Genomic DNA, 24619 nt, shown 5'->3' on the forward strand with positions numbered 1-24619 from the left:
AATAAAATATCAGTTGGTCGTTGTGCCTGGCATTGATTATGAACAATCAAATTACATCCTGCCATTCCCTCCAAAGCAGGGGACTCATCTCTGTGCTGCCTAATTTGTATTAACACTTCCCTCAGCTGCACTCATCACCTATTTTCAGTGGTGGTGAGCCAAAAAGACTATTAAATGGATACAGATGAGAAAAAAAATCACTTGTGGCCAGCTAAATTAGAGTTTTACTTTCCTTCATCTGGGCCATTGTAAGAATTGGACTCATAATGTTAATAGTGAATGGCCTTTCAGTTTCTGAGCTATTAGTGCCTCTTATGACTGAACAACAGTCTAATATACCAAAGGCATTCATTCATTTATCCTTGAATTCTACACTATTATATGTGAGAACTCATACTCAAACTAGCATCTCTCAGAGAGAGAGAGAGAGAGAGAGAGAGAGAGAGAGAGAGTGAGAGAGAGAAAAGAGCCAAACCTCTGGTCTCTGTCTGTGAGCTGCACTGGTACTTCCAGTCTGATTGGTGTTTACCAAGGTTGTGCCAGGTCTCTGTGCTGGCCAGCTTTGTGTTTGCCCCTTTCTCTCTTGACTAAGTCCCCAGTGCCAACGCCAAATGCCAGGATCGCACACTGGAAAGGCTTGTAGCCTTTGCATTAAGAAGAGTGGTGCATTATGCTTATGCATGGACATCACTGCAGTGAATTGGGCTTCAGAGTTTACATACTACAGCAGGACACGTTAGTATTGTGGGTTTCAAATTTGATGCTTCGTGTTGCAAATGGAGACAGGTCAAAGTTTCACCATTCATTTTTACCTACACTGTACAGTATGTATGCTGCATTAAACACGAGCTATTGTAAGCTAATACAACTTGTGCGTCCATGATAAATCTGCAGAAGGATACATTAGATTTAATGCCAGGTGTAAAGCCTGTGCGATCTGATTATTATTCAGTCTGCTAGATCACTTCCAGAGGTTGTCTGGTTTACATTGCACTTGGAGCCCTGCCAGGTGTAAATGCAGTCGCGCACATTGTGTTTGTCTTTGTGCAGAAAACATCATGACTCATTCTGAAGTTTGCCATCCACTCAGCGTCTGTGTACAGATGAAATCCAGCACTATTTTCTCTCGTCGTTATTGCGTTATTATTATGTGTCCAACAATGGAGAATGAGGATAATGATAATATTTTTCCGCTTTCAAAGTAAGTGTAGACTGGGTATAATCTTGTATCGCATGTCCCGGCACTCACCTTATCTCTCAATGGTGTCTGTGCCTCCTCACCACCCACTCGCCCAACTTTTAGTAAAGCATGACCAATTTTGCAATCAGATCACATCGCCACGGCTGAAAATGCAAAATATCAGATGGCATGGCACAGAGATGATCATGAGTTGATCATAAGCCAAACACTGCATTTGGCTACAGATAGCCTTTCAATGCCAAACCTAAATGGTAGCAAACCCAGCTTTCATGTTCCCCAGGCATACATTGAGTAAACACATTGGCCGTCTTGAACTCTGGCTTCTGGTTGGATTACACCACGCTGACCACAGATCTTGTGACCAAACACCTCGTCCCTCTGGCAACCTTCCAACCAAACATATGGCTTATAGAATTATTCAGTGTAGTGCAAAAGAAAAAAGCAAGGCAACAACCTGTTTATATGCACACTGAGGTAAAGCAGCTCATCTGTGTGTTCAGCTTCCCGTTATTCCAGCTCTGGTGTGTGTGTGTCTCGTTTTTGAGGTACATCAGCCTTGAAAATAATCTGATTTTATTAATATCATAATCTCTTCTTTAATGGAATCAGCAATTATGCCGTAAATGGATTTAATATATCCTGTCTTAGTATAAGACGTGAAAAATGGATCATAACCTGCTTAAGAGGCTGTAAGAGAATCATCAGATGAGCTCCAAAACAAAGAGTGTAGCCCGCTATTCTTTTAACATCCATCACCGCCGCTCTACCGCTTAGATGACATATATGCTGACCTGAGAGATTTAAAGTCAGAATTGATAACTAATATTCTCAGAGGTGACAGGGCACTGTATTGTAAGTCCACATATCATCTCTGGAAGGTCAATGGCTTCCATCATAGCCTCAATAACTGATATCTGGCTCTGCCAGTTTGTGATACAGAAAGTGCTGTTTTTTTTTTTTTTTTCTCAGTAGTGTGTGTAACATTTAATCGTGGCAGTAACTCAGCCCATAAAGTTTTGACACTGAAGTGTTCTGCATTTTATTATTTCAGCTTTTCTCTAGATTGGTATGAAGTAAGTATTTGTACTCAAGCTGAGTGGAAAATCAGAAATTATGTCGACTCATGATTTTCTTTTTTTGGCCCAGAGAATATCTTTTGTCTCCAAATGGCCGTATCCATTGCTGTTTCTGTTCTTGCTGGTGTATATCATAAAAAGGTTTTGAGTTGCATTTGTGGGGGGTTTGAAATTAATGGGCAGTAAGCCAAGCTGTGGACAAGCAGCTATCTGAATGCTGTCACTGTAAAGGCCATTATAGTGTTCCATTTGAATTATAAAGCCTCCCTAGAGCATGGTGGGGTGCTGCATGGGTGCATGACAGCCCACCGAATAGCAGAGATAGGGTCCTTCAGTGAAATGGTTGAATGTGAGGGTGACCAGGCATTTCTCTCATTATTAGACGTGTCACTGTCACTCACACAGGCATGAGTGACAGAAGACCCTATTACCCTCGGAGATTCACCTCCATCCTTCAGAGATAGGGCAGCTTTTTACAGTCATCGCTGAGGTGAGGGCAGACAAAGTAAACGCTCCAACGCTCACATTAGCATAACGCCACCAATGAATGTTTGTTTCCATCACATGTGCTGCTGGCGTGCGCACAAATGTGATTATATGGATTCATTCGTAACAAAATAATAGTTTTGATTAAGAAGATCTTTGCCTCAGTTCTGAGAAAAGTCTCCTTTTGAAATAGCCGGTAAGTATGTTAAAGCTGTTCTTCCCCAGAGAAAAATTATCTACTTAATTAAAAGGACCAGCAGGAAAGGCCTGGAATCATGACGGTATAATTATAAGAGACCCATTTCTGTTAATCCTTGGCTCTGCAGCAAGGAGCCTCACATGGTGGAGCCAGGCCATGGCCACTAGTTAAGTGCTGAGACCACACAGGGCTTTTACAAGCAGAGGCAGTGGGAGGACGACGGGCCTTTAACTGAGGATGTGGGGAGCTGAGAGCGAGCCCAGAGGTCTACTGGAGGCTTTTTCCTGCAACAGAGCCTGGGGAGAAAAACACAGCAAGACCATTTATGAAGGACAAGGAGTCAAGAGGCAATCATAGCCACGTTCATAAGTAAAGTCTATGAATAGTGTGCCAAGTGCACGCTGCATTGTTTGACTCATAGGGGACCAGAGCTGCAGCTGTGGTCACTGTGGATCTTTAAAGCAAACATTCTCAAATTCCACCAGGGTATTAGAATTGATCTGAATAAACAGTGAAGCGTATGAAGTGATCAGGTTTGGCGAACAGTCACGGTAGGGCGTGATATTGGAGATATTCACCAGGCAAGTAATCATGGCAGGACGTAAGTGCTGAGCTTTGTGTTTGCATGGAGGTGGGCTCTGTGTCGTGCCGGTTCGTCTCAGCGCCGGGGCCTTTGATTTGTGTCTCACAGCTGGGCCTGGGGAAGACGTTTCAGCGGGCAGCTGCGGACGCTTAATCTCCCCTGCACTGACACAGGCTCAATTAGTAGATAGCACACTTTGGGATTCTGCAAGAAAGTTGTCAGGGGCCCTGTCAAATAAATCACCAGAGAGGATTCCACGCTGGCTATCGCAAGCTCTGGCCCCAGTGGCCTGTTTTCCCTTTGTTTGCTTACTTTGAGTTACTGAAGGGTAATGATTTTATAGCAGCGAGGCACACTGGGGCTTTTTTTGACAAGTGCTTTGATTGCCCTGAATTATGACTAACACTGGAGGGAATCTCCATAATTATGCATTTGTTTTTGATGTGAAAGCAATCAGTATAATTGTTGAGAAACACTTGAGAACTTAATACATTTTGAATTCAGTCTTTAATACAGTGCTTTTAGACCCTCATACCTCTGAAGTCAACATATAAATGTGTACAGATCACAGAATCCACTCACTCCTAAAATACCTTTACTTGCGGATCATAAAAGACAAATTCTCTCTTTTTTTAACCACCAGCAGTTTTCACTCATTTTATTCAATTTCACTGCTTTTAATGATCTTGTTTACAGTTTCACCGTAATGGAAAATGGATATTCATCAGGAGAGCTCTGGTTATCTCATTTGAAAGAAAAGAAAAACACTTACCTCTGATTGTATTGATTTTCAGGCTTACCCTCAATTCTTCAGGCTTCTTCTGTTTTCAGGCAGACATCACAGTGATGTTTATGGTGAAAGACATTCACTTCACTTGCACGTCTTCAAACCCAACTTCTTTTCCCACTGGCTATGCAGATAAAACGTATTTAAGATTAGAGCTACATGGTTAAGATTAGAGCTACATGGAACAACTAAATAAATATGAAAAGGCATACAGAGAACACAGTAGTCCACAGCTGTAAGTGTATCTTGCATATTTGAATGTTAAGTTGCCGTTGGTGAAGATGCTGCATGTTTTATTTGATGTGGTATTTTATTGCATGTTTTTTTTTTTTTCCCAACACTGCACAGTGGGACCAAAAGCTCCTCTTTTCCTTGAGTTGTGTTTAATGTCATAATGTATTTATGCGTCTGTCTTATATCTTAAAAATGTACAACATTGAATTGCTAAGTTATTTAACTTTGCAGTAGCATATAAGTCTGAGTCTTCTCAGAATACACTCTCGAGCTGCAGATTGCTCATCAATTTAGGAATTCAATCAGGGCAGCCAGCTGAGGCATTGTCGAGAAGTACAACACGAGTACATTTTTGGAGATCTGGGCGGAAGCAGCAGCAGGAAAAGTAGGATAGGAACCACTGAAGAAAAACTATATCTAAACATTAAGAAAGCAAAAAAGGTTTGCTTTGAAAGATGCTTCCTACTGCCACAACCGTATCTATCATGCACAGTCCAGCCAGAGCCTACTGAATATTACAACAGGCTCTTAGTGACAGCTTGATCTGGTAATTCTGAAAGTATAGTGATTTATACTTCGAACTGTAAAAGACATGTAAAAAGCTGTGGTATCAGCATGTCCGTTTTAGCATGAGCTACCTTGCTGTTTTTGTCATGCATATAGCATTATATGATATACGCATGTTTATGATAGGGAAGCAAGTTCTTGGTAGACCGGAGAGAGGAGAGTAGCTGTAATATAAGCTGGGATAGTAAAAAATTAATTGCCAATAAGTCAAGAGCGAGCAGCTTTGTTATAAAAATGCTATTTGGTTTTACTTTTGCCAAACGTTTATTGCTCCTGGTTCACCTAAAATGCTAATCCCAGTCCCTGACATAAACCATGATGTTCCCACTCCTGTTGTCTTGCATCGTATTTTCATAGTCCTTTATTTGCCTCACTTGAATGTGAATTCAAACATCTGTTTTCACAGGTAACAAAAGGTTAATGATAAAGAAATACAAAACTATGATGACCTTTTAATTCTATAGCTCTCTGTGGTTTTGACATGCCTTGTGTGCTACTTTGCAAATGTTAATGTATTGTACGAGGCTGTAGGCTTTGCTGAAGAAGCGCCTTGCACCAGCAAACCCAAAGAACCATGCATAATAGCAACAGCTGTTCATGCATTTTAATCCAAAGCAGTGGCCTTTCACTGAATGGCTCCATCTTTCTTCATTTCTGCAATTACAGACTTGCCAGAGAGTTTGGCCTGAAGATCCAAGAGGCTGAAGCTGCAGCCATGCTTGCTTTCTCTCCTCACCAGCCTTAAAGCTTGCTATACAGATTGCTCAATAATTACATGCATTTGTCTATTCCCGTCTACTGTCGCTGCGTCTTAGAGCTGTGCATGCGTCGAACAAAGTGCTTCTGTTCCAACTCTCACCTCTAGCCAGTTTGTTCTTAGAGAAGCTATTCTTTGCCATCATGCAGCAGGCTCTCCTGGGTGACTCAAAGATGAACTTTGTGCAGGGAAGTAATTTATGATGAAATTGTCCAGGATCTGCTCTGGGGGCTGTGTTTTCTATTCGTGTTTTCTCAACATTTGTGCGTCCCTTATTAGCCCAACTTCTCAAAGAGGGCAATTTCTTCAGGCGGCGACATTTAATTATGTCTAGATGAAAATGTGTGTGTGTGTTTGTGTTCTATTGATTCCAAATAAACCCTCAACTGAGGTGAGTTGGCTGTATTTTGTTAAGAAACGACAAGAGGTGTGTGACTGAAAGAGCTTCCTGTCATGAATGTACTGCTGATAACACACTAAGAACACGAAGGACTCCATGAGGCAGCAGTGATGGAAGTAGTGAATGTCCATTAATATTAAGTAAAACATGATGTGTCTAATCAGTAATTCACATCTGCTTCTGACTCTTGATCTAGTCCAAGGGGAGCCCTTACTGGTCAGCAGCGACACTATACTTTGAAATTAGCAACAACATTTCATGTTATCTTTTGTGGCAGCTGATTTTCTCCTCACCCGCTCAGATAGGTGGGAAGCTTATTGATAGGAGAGGCTTCCTGGTGTTGGTGGGTGCCATGTTGACTACCTTTGTACCAGAGATGTACGGCTGTGGTAAACCCCCACTGTGAGAGCTCTTTGATGTCAGACCCCCTCACAGGGAGGAATTAGCTGCACGTCATGTTGTTCTTGTTAATAATGCTTCAAGTTGTTCAGAAATGCTTTGATTCCTCCAGGAACCCAAAGAACCAATGTATCTAATTTTATAAATAATTTAATTCTCGACAAATATTACATGAAAGACATGAATGAGGAATGGTAATTTTTATTTACATTGCTGCGTTTAGAGGAGCTTCAATGACTACATTTACTCTGCACATGTAAAGTACGTCAATGCACAGGCACATGTGTGTGTGCCTGTATATTGCACTTCACCTCATAACATACTGTCTGCCGACGCGCTCCTTCACTCCCTCTCTTTCCAGGGGTAATAGTAAAACTGGGGTGCCAAAGGTAATCTAGCCTAGGAGGTGAGGCGATAATAGCCACATTGACAGAGTGCTTGTTTATAATAAGAGACTGGATGACGAGTCAAAGGTGAAAAATGAGTGTGATATTGAAGGAGGGAGAGGAGGCTGTAAGAAGAGGTTTGTGTTTATCTGTGATTATTATGGCACCTCACACCCAGAAATGAAAGGTTTTGAAACCTAGAAGAAGACACAAATGATAGATTTCCATCAGGCAGGATATCATCCTGTAAGCAGGATGACAAACCTGCTTACAGGATACATCACAATCTGTGATGTGGAGACGATGTCGGATGTGTTTCCAAAATGACTGGAGCGGTGTCTTGAAAGAAGCTCGGCGGTATGCTGGGGCTCTGTGATGGACACCTGCATGTCCACAACAACAACATAACACAGTTCAGTTTAAATCAGACAGCATCATACATGCATGTCCATGTGGGTCTTTACAGCTTCCCAGTGCTGTGAGGAAATACAAGTCATTATAGCTAAGGCTTGCAAACTACAAAAGAGACCTGAAACCGCACTGGGCAGCTTGTCACACCTAATTTGGATAATCCTTTGTTGATACTCCACGTCCTATCAACTCAGTACAGTTTGTCACTAAGACGTCTGCGGAGTTTAAAGTGAAACTCGTGTCCATAGATAGTCAATTTTAGGGTTGGATTTGGGATTCAAAATGGGGTCCAGTTAATTAGTTACACTAGGAAAAAAAACACGTTTAAGCATTGATTTGATAGCCACAGCACTGGACTAATCCAAAAAAAGTGTTTCCGACCCGCAGTTGGTGTTGAGAAGAATGAGCCGTCCCTCCGTCATGTAAAGAATGCAGACAGCGTACTTCTGCTTGTTTAGGGCGGAGTGACTCAGCTACGTCAGACAAGGAACGCTGCAACAACAAGACAGAGCAGTTAAAACAACACCTTTAAACGAGGGGGCCGGTGCCGTCGCTATGGTCCAAGAGACTTCAGCACGGCTGGGGTTTGGCACCGAGACGTCCGCAGCTGTCGGACTACAGGTTTCCAACGACGGTGTCACATGAGCTGTGGTAACCTAACCTGGCATTCCTTTACGGCCCTGGGAACAGCAGCAGGAAGACTGCGTGCTCCATAAACCTGATTCAGATTTCATGTTGTTTAAAGTAGTATGAATACAGCCGTGTTTGCACTACATCAGTATTTCGAGCTTTGCTGTCCGTGGTTCATATAAATGGTAAAATAATTTATTTTCTTCACTAAATCTGTCCGTTCTGAGCCAAATGCTAGCAGGCTTAATCTCTGCGTGATCAATAGATCAACATATGGCATAAAATGCAGGGTAGAAAGGTTAACTGGTTACTATGGTAACATTAGCATAACTATCTTTTAAATAGTTGGAAACGAACACAAGTGTGTATGTGTTACAGCACAGAGACATAAACGGGGGGGTTGCAGGGTGCAGTGAGTCTTGCTCTGTTTTGTAATATTCCAGTAGAAGGAGCAGGTTATGGCGTGGAATCAAAGCCGTCAACTGTTATTCTTATACTTTATCTCAAAACATAATGCTGTTTTATGGTGTGTTTGTTTGTGGCTGCTTTCCAAGTGGTGAAATTCAACCTATTTAAAGTTACCACTGAGTCGATTTGGAGCTCATTAAATCATTTTTCACTTAACCCTTAATCTCAAGCATGTTCTTTCTTCAGCAGGCATGTGCTTGTCACTCCTAAACTGAGCCCAGGGGACAGTCCTCTGGGCTCCTGTGCCGCCTCAGGTTGAAGAGCCTCACCTCAGGGCACCTTTCTTTCACCACTTTGGATTTCTTACTGATTGTCTGCGCATTCAAACTTTCAGTCGCATGTCCAGATTCCTAAATAAGCCTCAAACCGCTCCATTATTGATGTGGCCCGCAGTACTTTATAATAGTTCTTTATGCCATTTCACAGCAGACGCTTAATCTTTACTGACATATTTGTCAACTTGGGCTGAACTACAACACTAGTAACAACAGGGCCTCCACTGTGTCGAAGTGGAACCTGTGATTGTTGTGTCATTTTTTCTGGTTCCTGCTCACATAGCAGTGTCAGGGGAATAGTGAGTCATGTAAGCCTGAGGTACTTTATGTCACTTTGGAGAGTAACATCTGTGACTATCGGCCTGGCATTCTATTAGTCCAAATCCCTTGTTTACCCAGGTATTATAGGTAAAATGGAGATTATTATCCCTTTCCTGGGAACTTGGTTACAGTAGAAAGCCATCTCTGGCTCCTGCTGCATCCAAAATTGCCATGATTAGGACACATAATCCAGCGTCACGAGGGAGTAACCACAATGGCTTGAACATATTCCACCTGACATTTAGTTCAGCCAGATCTCTGATTGGCACTTGATTAGCAACTAATCCATGTCATTATCTCCTTCAGTGAAATTAGTTGAGTAGAAAATGGTGTTGTAAATCACAGAGGTGGAATTGTGGAGCGGCTTTGATCAGTGTACGGCTCTGAAAAGTGCAGCGAAGAGAGAAGAAATATGTTGTTGCCATGGATACTACAAAAAAATAGGTGAGAGGGACTGTATGGCTGAACAGTTTCAGGAATATGTTTGCTTTTGTGTGGAAACTGCAACTCCCAGTGTGAGAGAGTATTGATAAAAGTTTTAGTTCCTCTCGGCCCACCTGCCCACCAGAAGTGTTGGCGGTTGAGATCTCAGTGGAGCAGCAGGTAATGCCCTCGCAGGTTAGAGGTGGAAGCTGAAGCCTGCCTTGATGTGAATGACTGTCTATTCCCCTCTGTTAGATTATGGACTGATATTCAGACTTCTCCATATCCTGCCAGGTAGAATCCAGCTCACCACCCCCTCTCCCTCCTGCCCACCCCGTGCTGCCTCCTCTGGCTCCAGTCCTGAACCTAACCCTCAGAGGAGCGGAAAATAATTAGGAGAGAAAATTGCAGCTGACACTATTTCTGAAAAGCAGGGTATTGTAATGAGAGCAGAGCAGGTATTCATTGTGTCTGAGGGAGCGATTGAAAGCCCTTGGTTTTTCCTGCTGCCTGGGAGAAGCCCACGGAGAGTAAGCAGAGCTTTGCTGAGTCCCTTAATGCATGTGGGAACGGAGCCCTGAGAGGACGAGGCAGAGGTGTCTTCAACAATGGCAGGAGCCAAGGTTACAGCTGAGTAACTAATTCAGACTGCTCCGGACTGACACGCACACACTCACACGCACACGCGCTCGTCTCCTTTGTCTCTCTCAATATGGCTCCCCCTCTGTCTCTCGCTCGCTCCTTGTTCCCATTATGAGTTCAGAGGAATGCCGTCCAGCCACCGCTCAAAGTTATCTTCATTAGCTGTGTGGACTTGCTGGAGTGGCTGCTCGGGGAAGCTTTCTCTGAGCAAGGCACTCAGACAAGATGAATAAATGTTTTGTCCCACATAGGCGCAGCCTAAAGCAGTGGCAGGCTGCACAGAGAGATAGATGAGGTATTAACTGTTATATTTTTCAGCGAGGGGCTGAGGAAGCCCAGCACTGGGGTGGACAGAAGCAGATGCCGCCGCCTGAATATTAAGCCTGTTAAGTGAAATGTCCTCCATAAAGAAGTCTTAACAGGAGTTGAAATACAGCACTGGGCACCACTGATGTGATGCATCACATCATCGGGCACATGTTCACCTTTGGGTTTCTGCTTCAGGTGGTAGATGAGAGAGAGAGAGACTTTGATCACTTTACAGTGCTGTGACGCAGGTGCATAACCAGCATGGGCACACTGATTTTTTTTTTTTAGCATTTGAATATGAGTATCGCGTCTAATTAGAGTGCAATAGGGACACAGACATAATGACATTCAGGAGTACCTTTGAAAGTACTCAAACACACTGGGCTTTGGATAACACAAGAAAATGACTTAATACGAGGTTGGACTGTGGAGCTGGAAATTTTCAGTTGAATTTAATTTGTAGATAATCAAAATACCTCATCAGAAACTTGTAATCAACATGTACAAAATACAGAACTGTTTATGACTGAGAAGGCACTGGTGTCTGAACAGCAGAGCGAGATGACACGTCCTCCTTTCTGAAGTGAATGGAGATGCTTTGTCCTGTTGCAAGCTTCTGTAATGTAGAAATCTGCAGGGAATAATCCCACTTAAATGAGACAGAAATTAATGGCCATATGGATCATAACTCCACTTATACAAAGTCAGATCTGCTTTTAGTTGCCTAAATAACGTGCACAGAAAAATGCATTCACTGTCCAAGTCTTGATGTTCCGTTCTGCAATTGAATTTGAAATCACAAAGTACATTTTGAACCCTCTCTCTGCGTCTGTGCTTCTCTTCCCCTCTCTATATATCTCTTTCTCAAACACCCAGCAACACACACACATACAGCCCACGATGCATCTGCGGTACTCCACCCTTTCCGTGAAGCTGTCTTGAGTAAAGCTGGTAAATTAAATCTGTAGCGGCAGCATCCAAGATTCTGGCAATCAGCCAGATCAGTTCAGCATCTTCCTCTCCGGTTACGGGCGCTGTGAACAAATCTCCTAGCTTGTAGGGAATCGCTGACACTAGGTGCACGGTGACACACTCAGTAGCATCAGAAAAAGAGTTTCACACTCACCGTAGCTTATGCAACCATGAACACGAGGAGCAGTGAAATGGAAGCTGAAACTATTATCTGCAATCTTATTCTTCGGCTACTGAGATGAAAAACAGAAGCGTGTGTGCTGTTGCTTGCTGGTTTCCCAAGGTGCTCATAGGTAAGAGATCAGCCATGCCTGGTATGAGAGGGAAGTGTCTGGGGAAGATGGACTCCTGTGGGAACACTGCAGACTGGAGGAAGGCATTATTAAATTTAACCTGGCTGACTTTATATGACCATGAAAGGAGAGACATAGTGTACTTTAAACCTGCTCCACAGCATGGAGAATATTTTCCTGCTCTTAAACTGTCTGTCCTACCTGATTTCAGGTTGTAACAAGGTTTTTTTATTTATTTATTTTTCTGTTATGTTGTAATAAATCAACCTAACCGCCAGAATATTATGTTGGCAAACGTTCCACAAACCAGAGATATTTTGAAACGTTTCTTTATGTTCAAACTTTATGTTTCAGTGCTCAGTTTTATACTGTGACGCTGAGGTAAAGGCCTTGTTAGGTTTAGGTATGACACCCACGTGGTAAGGGTTAGGAAAATACCTGGTTTTATTGACACAAGCACAACTGGAAAATGTCCCAGCCTCTCATTAAAAATACTGTGTCACTTTGAAGCATCGATATGATGCGTATCAAATGCTCAGATTTAATTAAATTTAAGTTGTGGTTTGCAGGAACATACACTGCCAGCGTTTTATTCTGGCAACCAGGCTGAATGAATTAATACAAACATGCTTTCTTTGTATTGATCGGCCCTTCCAAGTGTTCGGATACCTTCTTCTGTTTGACCAATACCGTGCAGCACATTTACTCTACATACAGAGTCTTATTTTTGCACTGAAGGACAGGTTGCCAGCCTTGTTGGTGCATTGAACAAGCAGAGGGGTCAGCTAGCCAATAAAATGATCTCTGAGCAATTATTAGCACTTGAAATGGCCACATTTTCGTCTGTGGTGTCGTGTCATGTTCTCATGCAACGAAGCTGCTGCAAAATGTTTAAAAACTGCTTAAACCCTCATCACACATTATGACTTCATAGCCTTTGTGTGAACTTTCTATTAGTGCCTTTGGACTCTTTTTTTATTTTCCATCTCACATTTTAAGGGAAACCGCATTCGGACAATATATCCAGAGGCATAAAAACTAAAATCGAAATGCTTTTAATGCATGGACAAATATGCAGTGTGTATATATTATGCATGTATTATGCAAAGAACATATATAAAACAAGACAGCAAGAAAGGTAAGTATTAATGAAGTATTAAAGATTTTTATGAAAACATTTCAGCTGCATTAGAACTTCAAATGAAGGGTCATAAAAGTTTAATAACGCTGAGGCCTGGAGAACGCTTGATCAGTTCACCTTCATCGGCCAAAACTGAACACTGTCAGTAGGAATGGAGACATTAGGAAATATTGACTGGCCTGTCACGGCTGCAGATGCAACATCAGGTGAACGTTTTTACTGTGGGTGCTTAAATCTTATTCATTCAGCGCTGTAACAGGACACAATAGGAGAAGACTGTGTTTTATTGTATGGCAGCGTGACTTTATGTGCACATAAATGAGAAGCGTGCTCATACAGCTTTCAGCTCAGCCCGTGCATTTAGCAGTACATGTTTGTGAGATGTTGAGAAGCAATTATGATGCAAATAAGTGTGGCTGATGATCACGGGCAATCTTGTTTGCACAGTGGATATTATAAAAATGCCAAGCCTGCAGCCAGCATTACATCTGCTCCGTGTTGCGCTAAGTAGCTTCCATTGTCAGCAGCGCGATACCTCCTCATATCCACATCACTGTCAGACTCGTGTTACTTTTTCGAAAAGCCATCAGGATTCGTCTCTGTCAACTGCCTGTCTCCCAGTCCATTAAAGATGATTGATAGAGGCAGAAAATCTTCCGCCCAGCTGTTGTCGTTGACTCATCCCTGAGAAATTGTAAGGAGCTCAGAAAAGGACCATCCCTCATCAAAAGACCTTTTGTCTGTGTTGACGATGTGAAGCGCAGTGCGTTTTTGAAGATACCGTATAACTTATCTTAAGCCTTTTTTCACACTTTTTTTTTTTATTTTGCCTGGCACTGTACGTGAATAATTATTACATTACAGATGAAGATAGTGATAAGGGTCACATTTAGTCTTTTATCAGGAGTGTGAATTCAGATGTATTTTTTTCCTTTTTATCTGTTTCTAAGTTCTTTTTCCTTCATCGGTTCAGAATATGTAAACATTGGCTTTTTTCACTGGCTCTTAACTCTCAGTCGTTTGAGCTTTGATGGATAAAGCAGACTGGCTTCATCATCTCATCTTTGACTTTACACTCTCTGTTGGCCAAGTCTTTACAGACAGAGGAACCAAGGAAAAGACACGTCTGTTTGTCCAACTGCTGCTGCTAACTGTTATCCTCTAATGTCTTGTGAGGATTTAGCAGGACAACTTGAGGAGGATTTTATGATGTTTCAGTGTGATTGATAACATGCTCTTGGAGGGATGTCAGGCTTTCAGAGACGGATAATGTGGATTTCTATCTCTCTGCCTTCTTGTGTAAGACATGCCATCAATCAAGTCTATCGCGGCCTTAACCCGGTAAAATTAAAACCTTAGGGGGGCGGGGGCCCGGGGTCTCCATAGAACCAGGACACACACATCAACTGGGAGCGCGACAGAATCAGAACACAGATCCACATCATAACAGGCTCACCACAGAGAACAGGACAGATATAAGATTCCCACCACAGGGCAGAAAATACAGTTAATGATCTGACTGTATATCGCTGTTGACAGTGGAGAGGGATTACAGGAAGAACAGTCTCATTTTCACTGTGTGTGGAGGCGTTATTAGATCCCGGCCCAGCTAATTTCATTCCTAAGCTCGTCAATATTTACCAGCAACAGGCGCAGCAAGCTATGGCAGACCCAATCTCCCTACAGAGAGGAGATGCAGAGCTTGGGAGATCATTTGAGAATATAAAGCTTCAGTGACCAGAATCAAATCCCTAAACATAATTTTCATCTTATTCCTGATCCTGTTCCTGTAAGCGCTTGTTTGTTTTGACATGATGAAGCACACACACTGCTAATTAGCCCAGCTGCTTTCCAGACATGTCACATGCCCGTTTCTGTATGTTTCTCCTCAGGTAGGCCTCACCTTCTCTTTGTTTGTCTGTTTATGTTCCAGTCGATGGCTGCATACACAAAGCGGCAGGGTCCTGTCTGTATGATGAGTGCCACTCACTAAACGGCTGTGAAACCGGCAAAGCCAAGATCACCTGCGGCTACGATCTCCCTGCGAGATGTGAGTACCAGTAATTAATATGTTTTTTTCGTTTGTTTGTTCCGTAATGTGTGCGCTGGTGCCTTGCAGGGATATATTCTAATCAAAATTGCTGCCATTGAGGGATACATCACCTGACAGTTAGTGAACATTAAGATTTAGTGGTAAACATTAGAGCAGTGAAACATTGTATAATCCAGCATTAATCTATATTGTTTTTATAAAATAGTATCATTTATTCAAACCTAAGGCTCCTGAACCAGCTGGTGGACTGCACTGGCGTCGTACTGAGGCAGAAAATCACTGGCACTGACAAAAATCTATTGTATTCGCATTGCTGCTGGATGTTACAGAGGATTTTGGTTCATATGTGCACATACATCATACTTATATATATATACACACACACACACACACGGCATACCTGCATGTAATGACTGGGATCATTTGCGTCCAATCCAAAAACAGGGTGGGCCGCTTTTAAAGTCCAAAATAAAAACATTTTAATCATAATTTATTAGTTTTGCAAACTCATTTGTAACAAATGGCGAGTTGGTATTTGGAGGATAATTAATGTGATTGGTGTTTGTTGTATGGCTGGATGGGAGTGTCTCCTGCACACAAACAAAGACATTAAGGGAGCTATTAGTTGCTTAATTTGATTGATTTTTCATCCCTGATTTATTCTGTTCAGATCACATAACTCTTACTGTCACGCCACAAGTGATCAGAAGGGGAGCAGCATTCTCTTCTTTGTTTTTGTGCCTCCACACCAACGAGACAATGTATGTTTTAGCATTGTCCGTCCATCCCAGTCATCACATCCACTTTGACTCAGAGATGAACTAATTAGAATTTGGTGGTCAAAGGTCACTATGGCCACACAAAACAAACTCAAGAATTCATACTCTGACAAAATTTTAAATGTCTTGCGCGTTAAAATGATGAAGTGACGACATTTTATATCCAAAAGTTCGGAGGTCAACTTCACTATCACATTAACATGTTCAGCAAAAACACTTTTCTGGCCATTATTCAACACCAGAAGGGCAGATTGTGACCAGATTTCACATTTAGTCAGATACTGAATTGTTGACACTAATCTTTGGTGTCCACCTTGAAACTGTGCTGATTGCATAGATCTTCTGTGCTGCTGGGTTGAAGATGTGTGTGAAGCATCCACATTTTACAATCTGTTGCTTTTATAGCATCCGTGTTTGGAGCACTGTCTACTGTCATGGCTCTGCCTTTTTGTTTTTTCAGAGTCAGCATCGCTGACCAAGCATGTGAACACATCCAGTGAATTTAACTCTGTTTCTTGTTTCATTCAATGAACTGACACTCTAATAGACATACAGCAGAACAAGAACAGCAAAGCTCATCAAAGTCAAGTCAGATCAGTTTTATTTATATGCTGCATCCCTATATTACAAAAGAAAAATTTTCCTCAAGGGGCCTCACAATCTTTACAGCAAACAACTTCCTCTACCCTAAGACGCTCTACTGAGGTGAGGAAGAGTCATCTTGAACAGTTGGTTGATGTTTCTGACTGTGTGTTAAACTGGTTTAAAACATACATCAAAGGGAGATCATGTGTCAGAGAAACATGACATCTGTTTTGGGGTTGCACAAGGGAGCTGCCTGAACCAAATGATGCTGCAGCCGTACACTCCACTAACTGTCTTTCGGCGATAAATAAATGGATGAGCAATCATTTATTGAAGTTGAATGAGGACAAAACTGAAATCCTGCTGCTCTGCCCTAAAACAAACAGAGAAATGCTGTTTAATAATCTGGGAAAATTAACTCCCTGGACTAAATCAGAGGTTACAAGTCTTGGTGTTATGATTGATTCAGATCTAAGCATCAAGTCCCAAATCAACAAGGGGATGAAACATAGCTAAATTACCACCACTTATAAATCAGAAAGATGGTGACAAACTGATTCACACCTTATTTCAGGCCGCCTTGATTACTGTAACACACTATTTAAAAAAAAAAAAAAAGACTTCAGCTCATTCAAAACTGCTGCTCGGCTATTAATCAGGCCCAGGAGGAGAGAGCACGTTGGTCCAGTTGTAGCTGCTCTGCACTGGCTTCCTGTAACATTCAGAATATATTGTAAGGTCGTCCTCCTTGTATACAAAGCCCTTGATGGGCTTGGACTAAGCTACACTGCCAACTCCCTTGTTTATTATTTGCCTTCAAGAACACTGCGATCGTCTGCTGCTGGTTTATTGGAGTTTTCCAGCGGCAGCCGAAACAAAATCAGGGATGAAACCTTTGTCAATTACGCTCTTAGCCTTAAGCTCTGGATCACATTACCTTTCAGATATCAGCGAAGCAGCTAGCTGAATATTTTTAAAAGAAAGCTAAAAACTTATCTCTTCACTTTAGCCTGGTTTGCCTCACACTTATGCACTGCTGCACTTTTTTTTAACTTCATTTATTACACCCATTAATTAATTTCCATCTTATGTTATGTATTCTCCTACCCTTATTCTTATTTTTACTGTAATTATCACCTGAGATTTATTCTCCGTCTTCTTTAAATTAATTTTCTCTCCCTGCTTTTCTATTCATTCTCTTTATGTGAAGCACTTCGTTCATGTAACGTCTTTGTTTTAAGCACTTTGAGCTGCATTTCTTGTCTGAAATGTGCCATCCAAACAAAGTTTATCATTATTTTCAACTTTCCCAAAGTTTGTGGTGTGTGTATGTGTGTCACTTCCTCTCAGAACTGAACAACTTCTCCAATACAGATTTCCGAGCTAATTTCTTTTGATACTTGTCAGTAATACACGTGTCACTTCCCTTGCAAACTTGAAATGGAAAACACGAAAGGATGGAAGAAGTGTCACTTGGTGTAATTCGGTCGAGACAAACGTCCCAGCAGTCCTAACCTAACCCTGAAGGATTTCCATGAGACAGCCAAGAGAAGACATTGAGGCCCAGATGAAATTAGGTTGTGTTAATATGGTATGTCGTAAAGATGTCAAACAAATGGAGCAGATAAACTGTGAGTCAGTCTTGTGGGCAGCCAGTTCAAGTGTGTGCACAGCCAAAACAGGGTGCACCATGACAATTTAATAACCTGCAATGTCACCTGGGAGCAATCATGCTGCCACCGGGTACTGTTATTGTAATTATCTCTGGGCAAAACACCCTCTCTGTGCTGATAACTTGTAATACATTGTGTAGTTCTTTACTGGGAACAGTCAGTTCTCTTTTTTTGAACGTGATGTTATTTCATATTAGAGCTATCTCTACTTCCAGTCAGTATCATCTTCTTATCTTCCAGCTCTGATCACTGTCACCATCAGCGTTGTGTCTCTCGTCTGCTCTTGGAGACTGACAGCCGCTTGACTTTTCTTTGTGAGCGCTCAGCTCTGACAAAAGATCTCACATGTTCCCAAAGTCTATCCACTTTTTGGATTTTGTTCTTTTTCCATTAATTTCCGTCTGACTTATTTGTTCCACCTACACGCACATTAGCTGCCGTGACTGCAAACAACAATCTATTCGGTTTATGAAATCTCAAATAATGGTCTGTCCACCCCCTCACCACCGAACAAAGTAAACAAACAAGACAGCACGATTTTCACGTTTTTGAATTTCCCTGAATTCTTGGATGTAACATGTAGGCATAGCAAGAAAGGATCAAAGCCCTCAGTGAAATGACAATGTATATTAGATTAATTGAAAATTAATGTCATGTTAATGAACCGCTGTCTCTTAAGCTAAATACACACAAAAATTAAAACTGACACAAAATTAATTTCAGTATTTGTATAATCAAATAATTAACTTCAGCAAACAGCCTCATGTCATTGTTCACAGGAGATGGATCATCAGGATAATTGACAGAGGTGGCTATCGAAGCTACGCAAAAGCAGATTTTTAACGAGCAGTTAAAAAAACTAAGCTTTTCTGCTTCTAAACAGGACATCAACATGTTTTATTTAGACAGAATCAATCTAAATAAATGCTACATTGAGAGCTGTTTGTGGAGCTTGTTTTCACATCTCGTTGTCTTGTCTGTCAAAAGAATAAGACAGCTGAAATATTACTGTGCTTGCAGTGGGTGTGTGGAACATGAAACATCTGGCATGTTTTTAGGGCTTACGCAGATTTATTTCTGCACGCTGTCACACGTCAAATGCAAAGACTCTTCGATCGTTTGAATGATCAGATCTGAAGTGTCATGATTTAATTGACAAATAGCACGCGTGGACCAGCTTGTGTTGTCCAAGAAATGATAGCACTAAATTTCCACCTTATACAATGGTGTCAGCCTTAGAAGTCAACATGGAAGTGTCTCAATCCTGCATTCTTTCCAATGGCCAACAGGGGGTGAATCCACTGGCTGCAGAAAGACATTCAGTTGTATTTAAGCTTATGAGAAAACAATCCTATTCTCATTTGATATATTACCTCAGTAAACAGTTTCCTAATGAGTTTACGGTCTCAATCACTAGTTTCATGTCTTCTTCAATACAGCATGATGTTCATTGAGTAAAGTATGGTCCCATTGAGAGTAAAAAGGACGATAAAGCTGGTGGGCTTTAGGGCATGGCTATCTTGTGATTAAGAAGTTGCTACCACTGCCTCTGGTTCTCAGTCAGATCCAATCAGGATCGAGGTGCAGCAATACGCATCCTCCCCAGCTCCATCCTCTCAGCCAAATATGGTGACGGCCACAATGCTGCACTTGAGGCGTTGGTGTCTACAACCCCAACTTCAAAAAGTTGGGACATTGTGTAAAATGTAAATAGAAATGTTGTAATCATTGTAAAACATTGAAACCCCATGCTTAATTGAAAATAGCACAAAGACAACATATCAAATGGTGAAACTGAGAAATGTCATTGTTTTTTGAAAACTATATCCTCATTTAAAATTTGATGCCAGCAACACCTTTCAGAAAAGTTGGGACAGAGGCAACAAAAGACTGGAAAAGTTCCTGAAACATGTTACAACATCTCACAATGAAGTAAGTTAACTGGCAACAGGTTAGTAATATAGAATTTGAAGAAATCTCTGTACACAAGAGACAAGGCTGAAAACCAATATTGGCTGGCCGTGATCTTTTGGCCCTCAGTCGACACTGCATTGAAAACAGATTCTGTAGTGGACATCTCTGCATGGGCTCAGGAACACACATAAACCATCGTCTATGAACACAGTTCGTCGTTGCAGCCACAAATATAAGGTGAAAGTCTAACAAGCAAAGAGGAAACTGTACATAAACCTGATCCAGAAGCATCGCCACCTTCTCTGGTCCCGAGCTCATTTCAGATGGACTGAGGCAAAGTGGAAAACTGTCCTGTGGTCTGACGAGTCAACATTTGAAATTCTTTTTGGAAATCATGGATGGCGCATCCTCCGGGCTAAAGAGGAGAGGGACCATCCAGCTTGTTATCAGAGCACAGTTCAAAAGCCAGCCTGTGATGGTGTGAGGAGGCATTAGTGCACATGGCATGGTTAACCTACACGTTTGCGCACATTGATGCCGAACCGTTTCTACAGGTTTGGAACAACATATCACATTCAGGGAAGGCCTTGCTCATTTCAGCTAGACAACGCCAAATACATTCTGCATGTATTCCAACAGCATGGCTCCGCAGCAAAAGAGTTCGGGTGCTAAACTGGCCTGTCTGCAGTCCTGACTTGTCACCCACTGAAAATGTTTGGTGCATTATGATACATAAAATATGACAAAGGAGACCCCAAACTGTTGAAATCAGTTGAGCAGCTAAAATCGTACATCAAGCGAGAAAAGGGAAAACGTTCCACTTTCAAAATGACAGCAATAGTGTTGTTAAAAGAAGAGGTGATGCAACAGAACAGTAGAAATGACACTTTCCCAGCTTTGTGAAACGTGTTGCTGGCATCAAATTCTAAATGAGGAAATGATTTTCAAAAGCAAAGACATTTCTCAGTCTCTTTTTTTATGTTGTCTTTCTACTATTTTCCATTAGATATGGGTTTTCGGTCTTTTGCAAATCATCACATCCTGTTTCTATTTACATTTTACACAGTGTCCCAACTTTTTTGGAAACAGGATTGTCCACCATTTAATCTCTGCCTCTGTGTACTGTACACATGTGGACTCACATTCTCTTTGCATGCAAAATTGCCTCTGCTGACGCATGTCTGCAGATGGTAGCGTGTCTGCTCTTCCAAGAGTACACCGACAGATGGACCATTTACCGTTTACATCTTGGCAGAGCCCAGTATTTCCGACTTGGGTATTCTCATCCCAGTTTTGCCTGAACATTGGGCTGCTTTTCACAATTTTCTATAAACACATCAGTCTCTCAGAGGATTGCACTCTTCTTTGGGACCCCCTCTCTGAAATCCATTCTACTGCACATAATTGGAAGTAAGTCAATCTAAATCCTGAATAATGCAGAACAAACTGTAAATCACTTTGTTTTTAATTAAATTTTTTAGGGATTTAGGCTTTGCTTCATATTGAACCCCCAGCAGTCATTTCATGACTTTGCCAACAATGCATTGAAGTAAGCCCTCCATCACACTATGGATTTAGCCATTTCTCTTGATCTCACCGCATTTTTGGAGTCTTAAGTGTTATTTGAAGATATCACCCATGTGTATTGTATTTCATTCAACGAAGGATTGCACTAGGCAATTTTGTTATTTTTGCAAGTAATGGAGAAAAAAATTGCTATTCAAACATAATTCTCAAAATAACTGGTAAAGCAATAAAATGCTTCCTTGTGTCCTGGAAAACAACTCGCTTCCCACTGGGAGAGAAGCAGTTGATCTCAAATCAGTGTTGTCCTTGTTTGGCGATTTGATGTGCTGAGGCAATGGAAACTGACCGGGCTAACCCACCCCATCTCGGCCTGTTTTTTTTTTTTTTTTTCCTCAAGACAAGAAAATTGCTCTCCATTACATCCCACTAAGCAGTTTAGGCTGTGAATCCCAGTGGCAAATGAGCCTTTCCTTTAAGAGGGCCAAGCACATGTGGGACTGATTATTATGGGGCTGGCCCAGGATTATTAATCAATGACAGTAATTACCCACCTACCATAGCGGAAAGACTCCAAAAAAATTGTCTGTTGCATCAGTTTGACAAGGAAATTGTCTATTTGCCCTCATGTTAGACAAGTTACTCATCTGTTCTTAGATTAATGATCAAATGAAAATACAGTGTCAAGTACAACAAGCTAAGTCATGTATTTATGGCGATACTACTGGAGGATGCAACATTGCCCATGATTGTTCCATTATCGGCATTCAAGGTTAAACATGCACTGTGTCCACAACGTGACCAAATTTTTATGTTTAAATGGGGTTTAACCACCAAATATAAACAATGTGTGGAAATCGTGACAAATAGCAAAAAAGGCTATATGTTAGTCCACAAAGATGTTAAGCTCTTAAAATACTATAATTTGAAAGGTTTAAATGCAAAACAAACTTTGTCTCTTTACCACCTGCAGTTAGACATTAATGGAGCTTGTTACGCTGTGGGTCTCATTGTCCTTTGTAGATGCAAACATCATTAAATTAGCTGTGATTATTGGCTTTAGGACAGTTTGTTGAAATGTTATAAAGTGTAAAAAGGAGAGAGGGCGTCTCCAGGAATTTAGCTGGTTTAGAGTGGCAAGGTGAAGGAGTGTGGTGTTCCTATTAGAGAGCACGAAGACTGATGTCCTGCTTATTGACGGTTTATTTTGGCTGTGGTCTGCAATAGTATTACAAATAATAATCAGCATGGCAAACACCATACATAATATGCAACATAATAACAGAACAAAGGACTGTATTCATCATTCAAGCATCATATAAATCATACAACTTAAACACCTCACATGAGGCACACATATAGCACAAAAACTCGCTAGCCTTAACTACGCATCATCAACTATAGCTAACTATAGCGTTAGCTACAGCTTATATGAACAGCGAATAAATACACTTCACAGTGGTAGTATCTAACTACTACAACGTAAACGTGCTAAACTCACCTTCTGGCATTTACTCACAGCAATAACCGGGTAGAGGTGAGTTACGTTCATGACAATAAAGAAACACGTCATATTAACGAGAGAAAACTTTTAGCACGGCATTCGCACACACGAGATGCATTCAAGAGCATTGGAACAACAATGTTGCGTTCAAGAACGTAAGACACAAGAAAATTTACCGAAAAATAACTAGTAATGAATGGAAACTTAATTCAATAAACAAGTTCACAACATAATAACTGTGTGGGCTTTCTAACAAAGTGCATTGGCAGTGCTACGTTTGATCAGAGGATATCCAGTGGTTCATATGAACATCTGTATAACTCTCACCTGATGAATGCAGAGCCCAACCAATATGTCGGATATATCAATATTTGTGAAATAGCTCTAATATATATTGATATCGGGGTATATATTGTCAGATATGCATCGATATGAAAACTTTTTTCACCATTAACTAGTTACTTATTAGCATGCATATATGTAACATATGGACTCCTTATTAGTAATTATAAAGCATTTATTAATGCCTTTTTCTGCATGACCAGATTCAACTACTAGACCATTAAGAGTCAGAGTTTTCCCTCAATTACCTCCTAATTACTGCGTATTGGTACTAAGTAAGGAAATTGTTGAACATGAATTACGATCTCAATAACTTAACCCGAAAGCTTAATAACCATAACCTCAAAAACAAGGCATTAGTCATTATTAAAGTGCTTTATAATTACAATATGCTACAAATATGCTTGCTAGTAAACATCTAATTAGTGGTGAATATGTTTATGTTTATTTAAAGTATCGTGTTCACAAAGTGATGAACTTCACTCCATCCTCGCTTTTTAATGAGCTTTTCGAGGATTCCCACTTCATACCCAATAATGATGCTACCACCTGTTACCAGTGAACCTGTTTACCTGTGGAGAGAATGCACAGGTTCAAGACCAGTTGATTTTCTCATCTTGCAGCCTTGGGTTGAAAACCTGATTGGAGATCTGCTTTTTTTTTTTTTTTTTTTTCTTAATAGCTTCAGTACTTTTCGTATTATAATATGTATGATTAGCAGTGATCGGATTGTTTTAAACATTTGTCAAAAATCTGTACTTCTGACAATGTTGATGTACCTGAAACTTTGGTGTTTATTTGCTGATACTGAACACAGACCTGATCTTACACACTACGTTTGTCTCTATTAAATACCTCATCATCTATGAAGATTGACTGCAGCTTAAATCTGCTGCAAACAAAACACTTCGGCAGAAGCTTAATTAGAGTGAGTTTATGAAAATTAACAGTGCTCTAATAACTTAATCTCTTCTCCTTTACAGGACTGAAAAATGATGATTTGCATTTGTATTCTTGTTGATCTTGTTCACCGTATATAGTGAAACGCCCCGTTGATGCTGTGAGACAATGAGTTATTGGAACGTGTGACACATCTGAGGATGATCTGCATGATAACTGAACTCTACAACAGAGTTGTCTGAGTCTTATCTTCATTATGCTGGTCCACAGGTTCACGCTAATAACGTTTAGCAACGACCTCGTGGGTTAATCTGCACTTGCACATTTCAGCCCTAGCTGTCACAGTAGACCTAAAAGGTATTTAGAGTTCAAACCAGAGGTCTGC

The 24619-nt window shown here is 41.1% G+C and overlaps 1 protein-coding gene across 5 annotated transcripts in view; it reads left to right on the forward strand.

The window, feature by feature from the left end:
• The window catches only part of macrod2 (mono-ADP ribosylhydrolase 2), a 399810-nt gene that overhangs the window by 153892 nt on the left and 221299 nt on the right, over window positions 1–24619 (forward strand). For all 5 annotated transcript variants that reach the window (XM_076743643.1, XM_076743644.1, XM_076743645.1 and 2 more), the window contains exon 5: window positions 14894–15010. In XM_076743643.1, coding sequence (XP_076599758.1) covers window positions 14894–15010 — 117 coding nt within the window. The remainder of the gene's footprint in view (window positions 1–14893; window positions 15011–24619) is intronic.

The sequence above is a fragment of the Chaetodon auriga genome, chromosome 11, assembly GCF_051107435.1.
Source record: "Chaetodon auriga isolate fChaAug3 chromosome 11, fChaAug3.hap1, whole genome shotgun sequence".
Classification (NCBI taxonomy): domain Eukaryota; kingdom Metazoa; phylum Chordata; class Actinopteri; order Chaetodontiformes; family Chaetodontidae; genus Chaetodon; species Chaetodon auriga.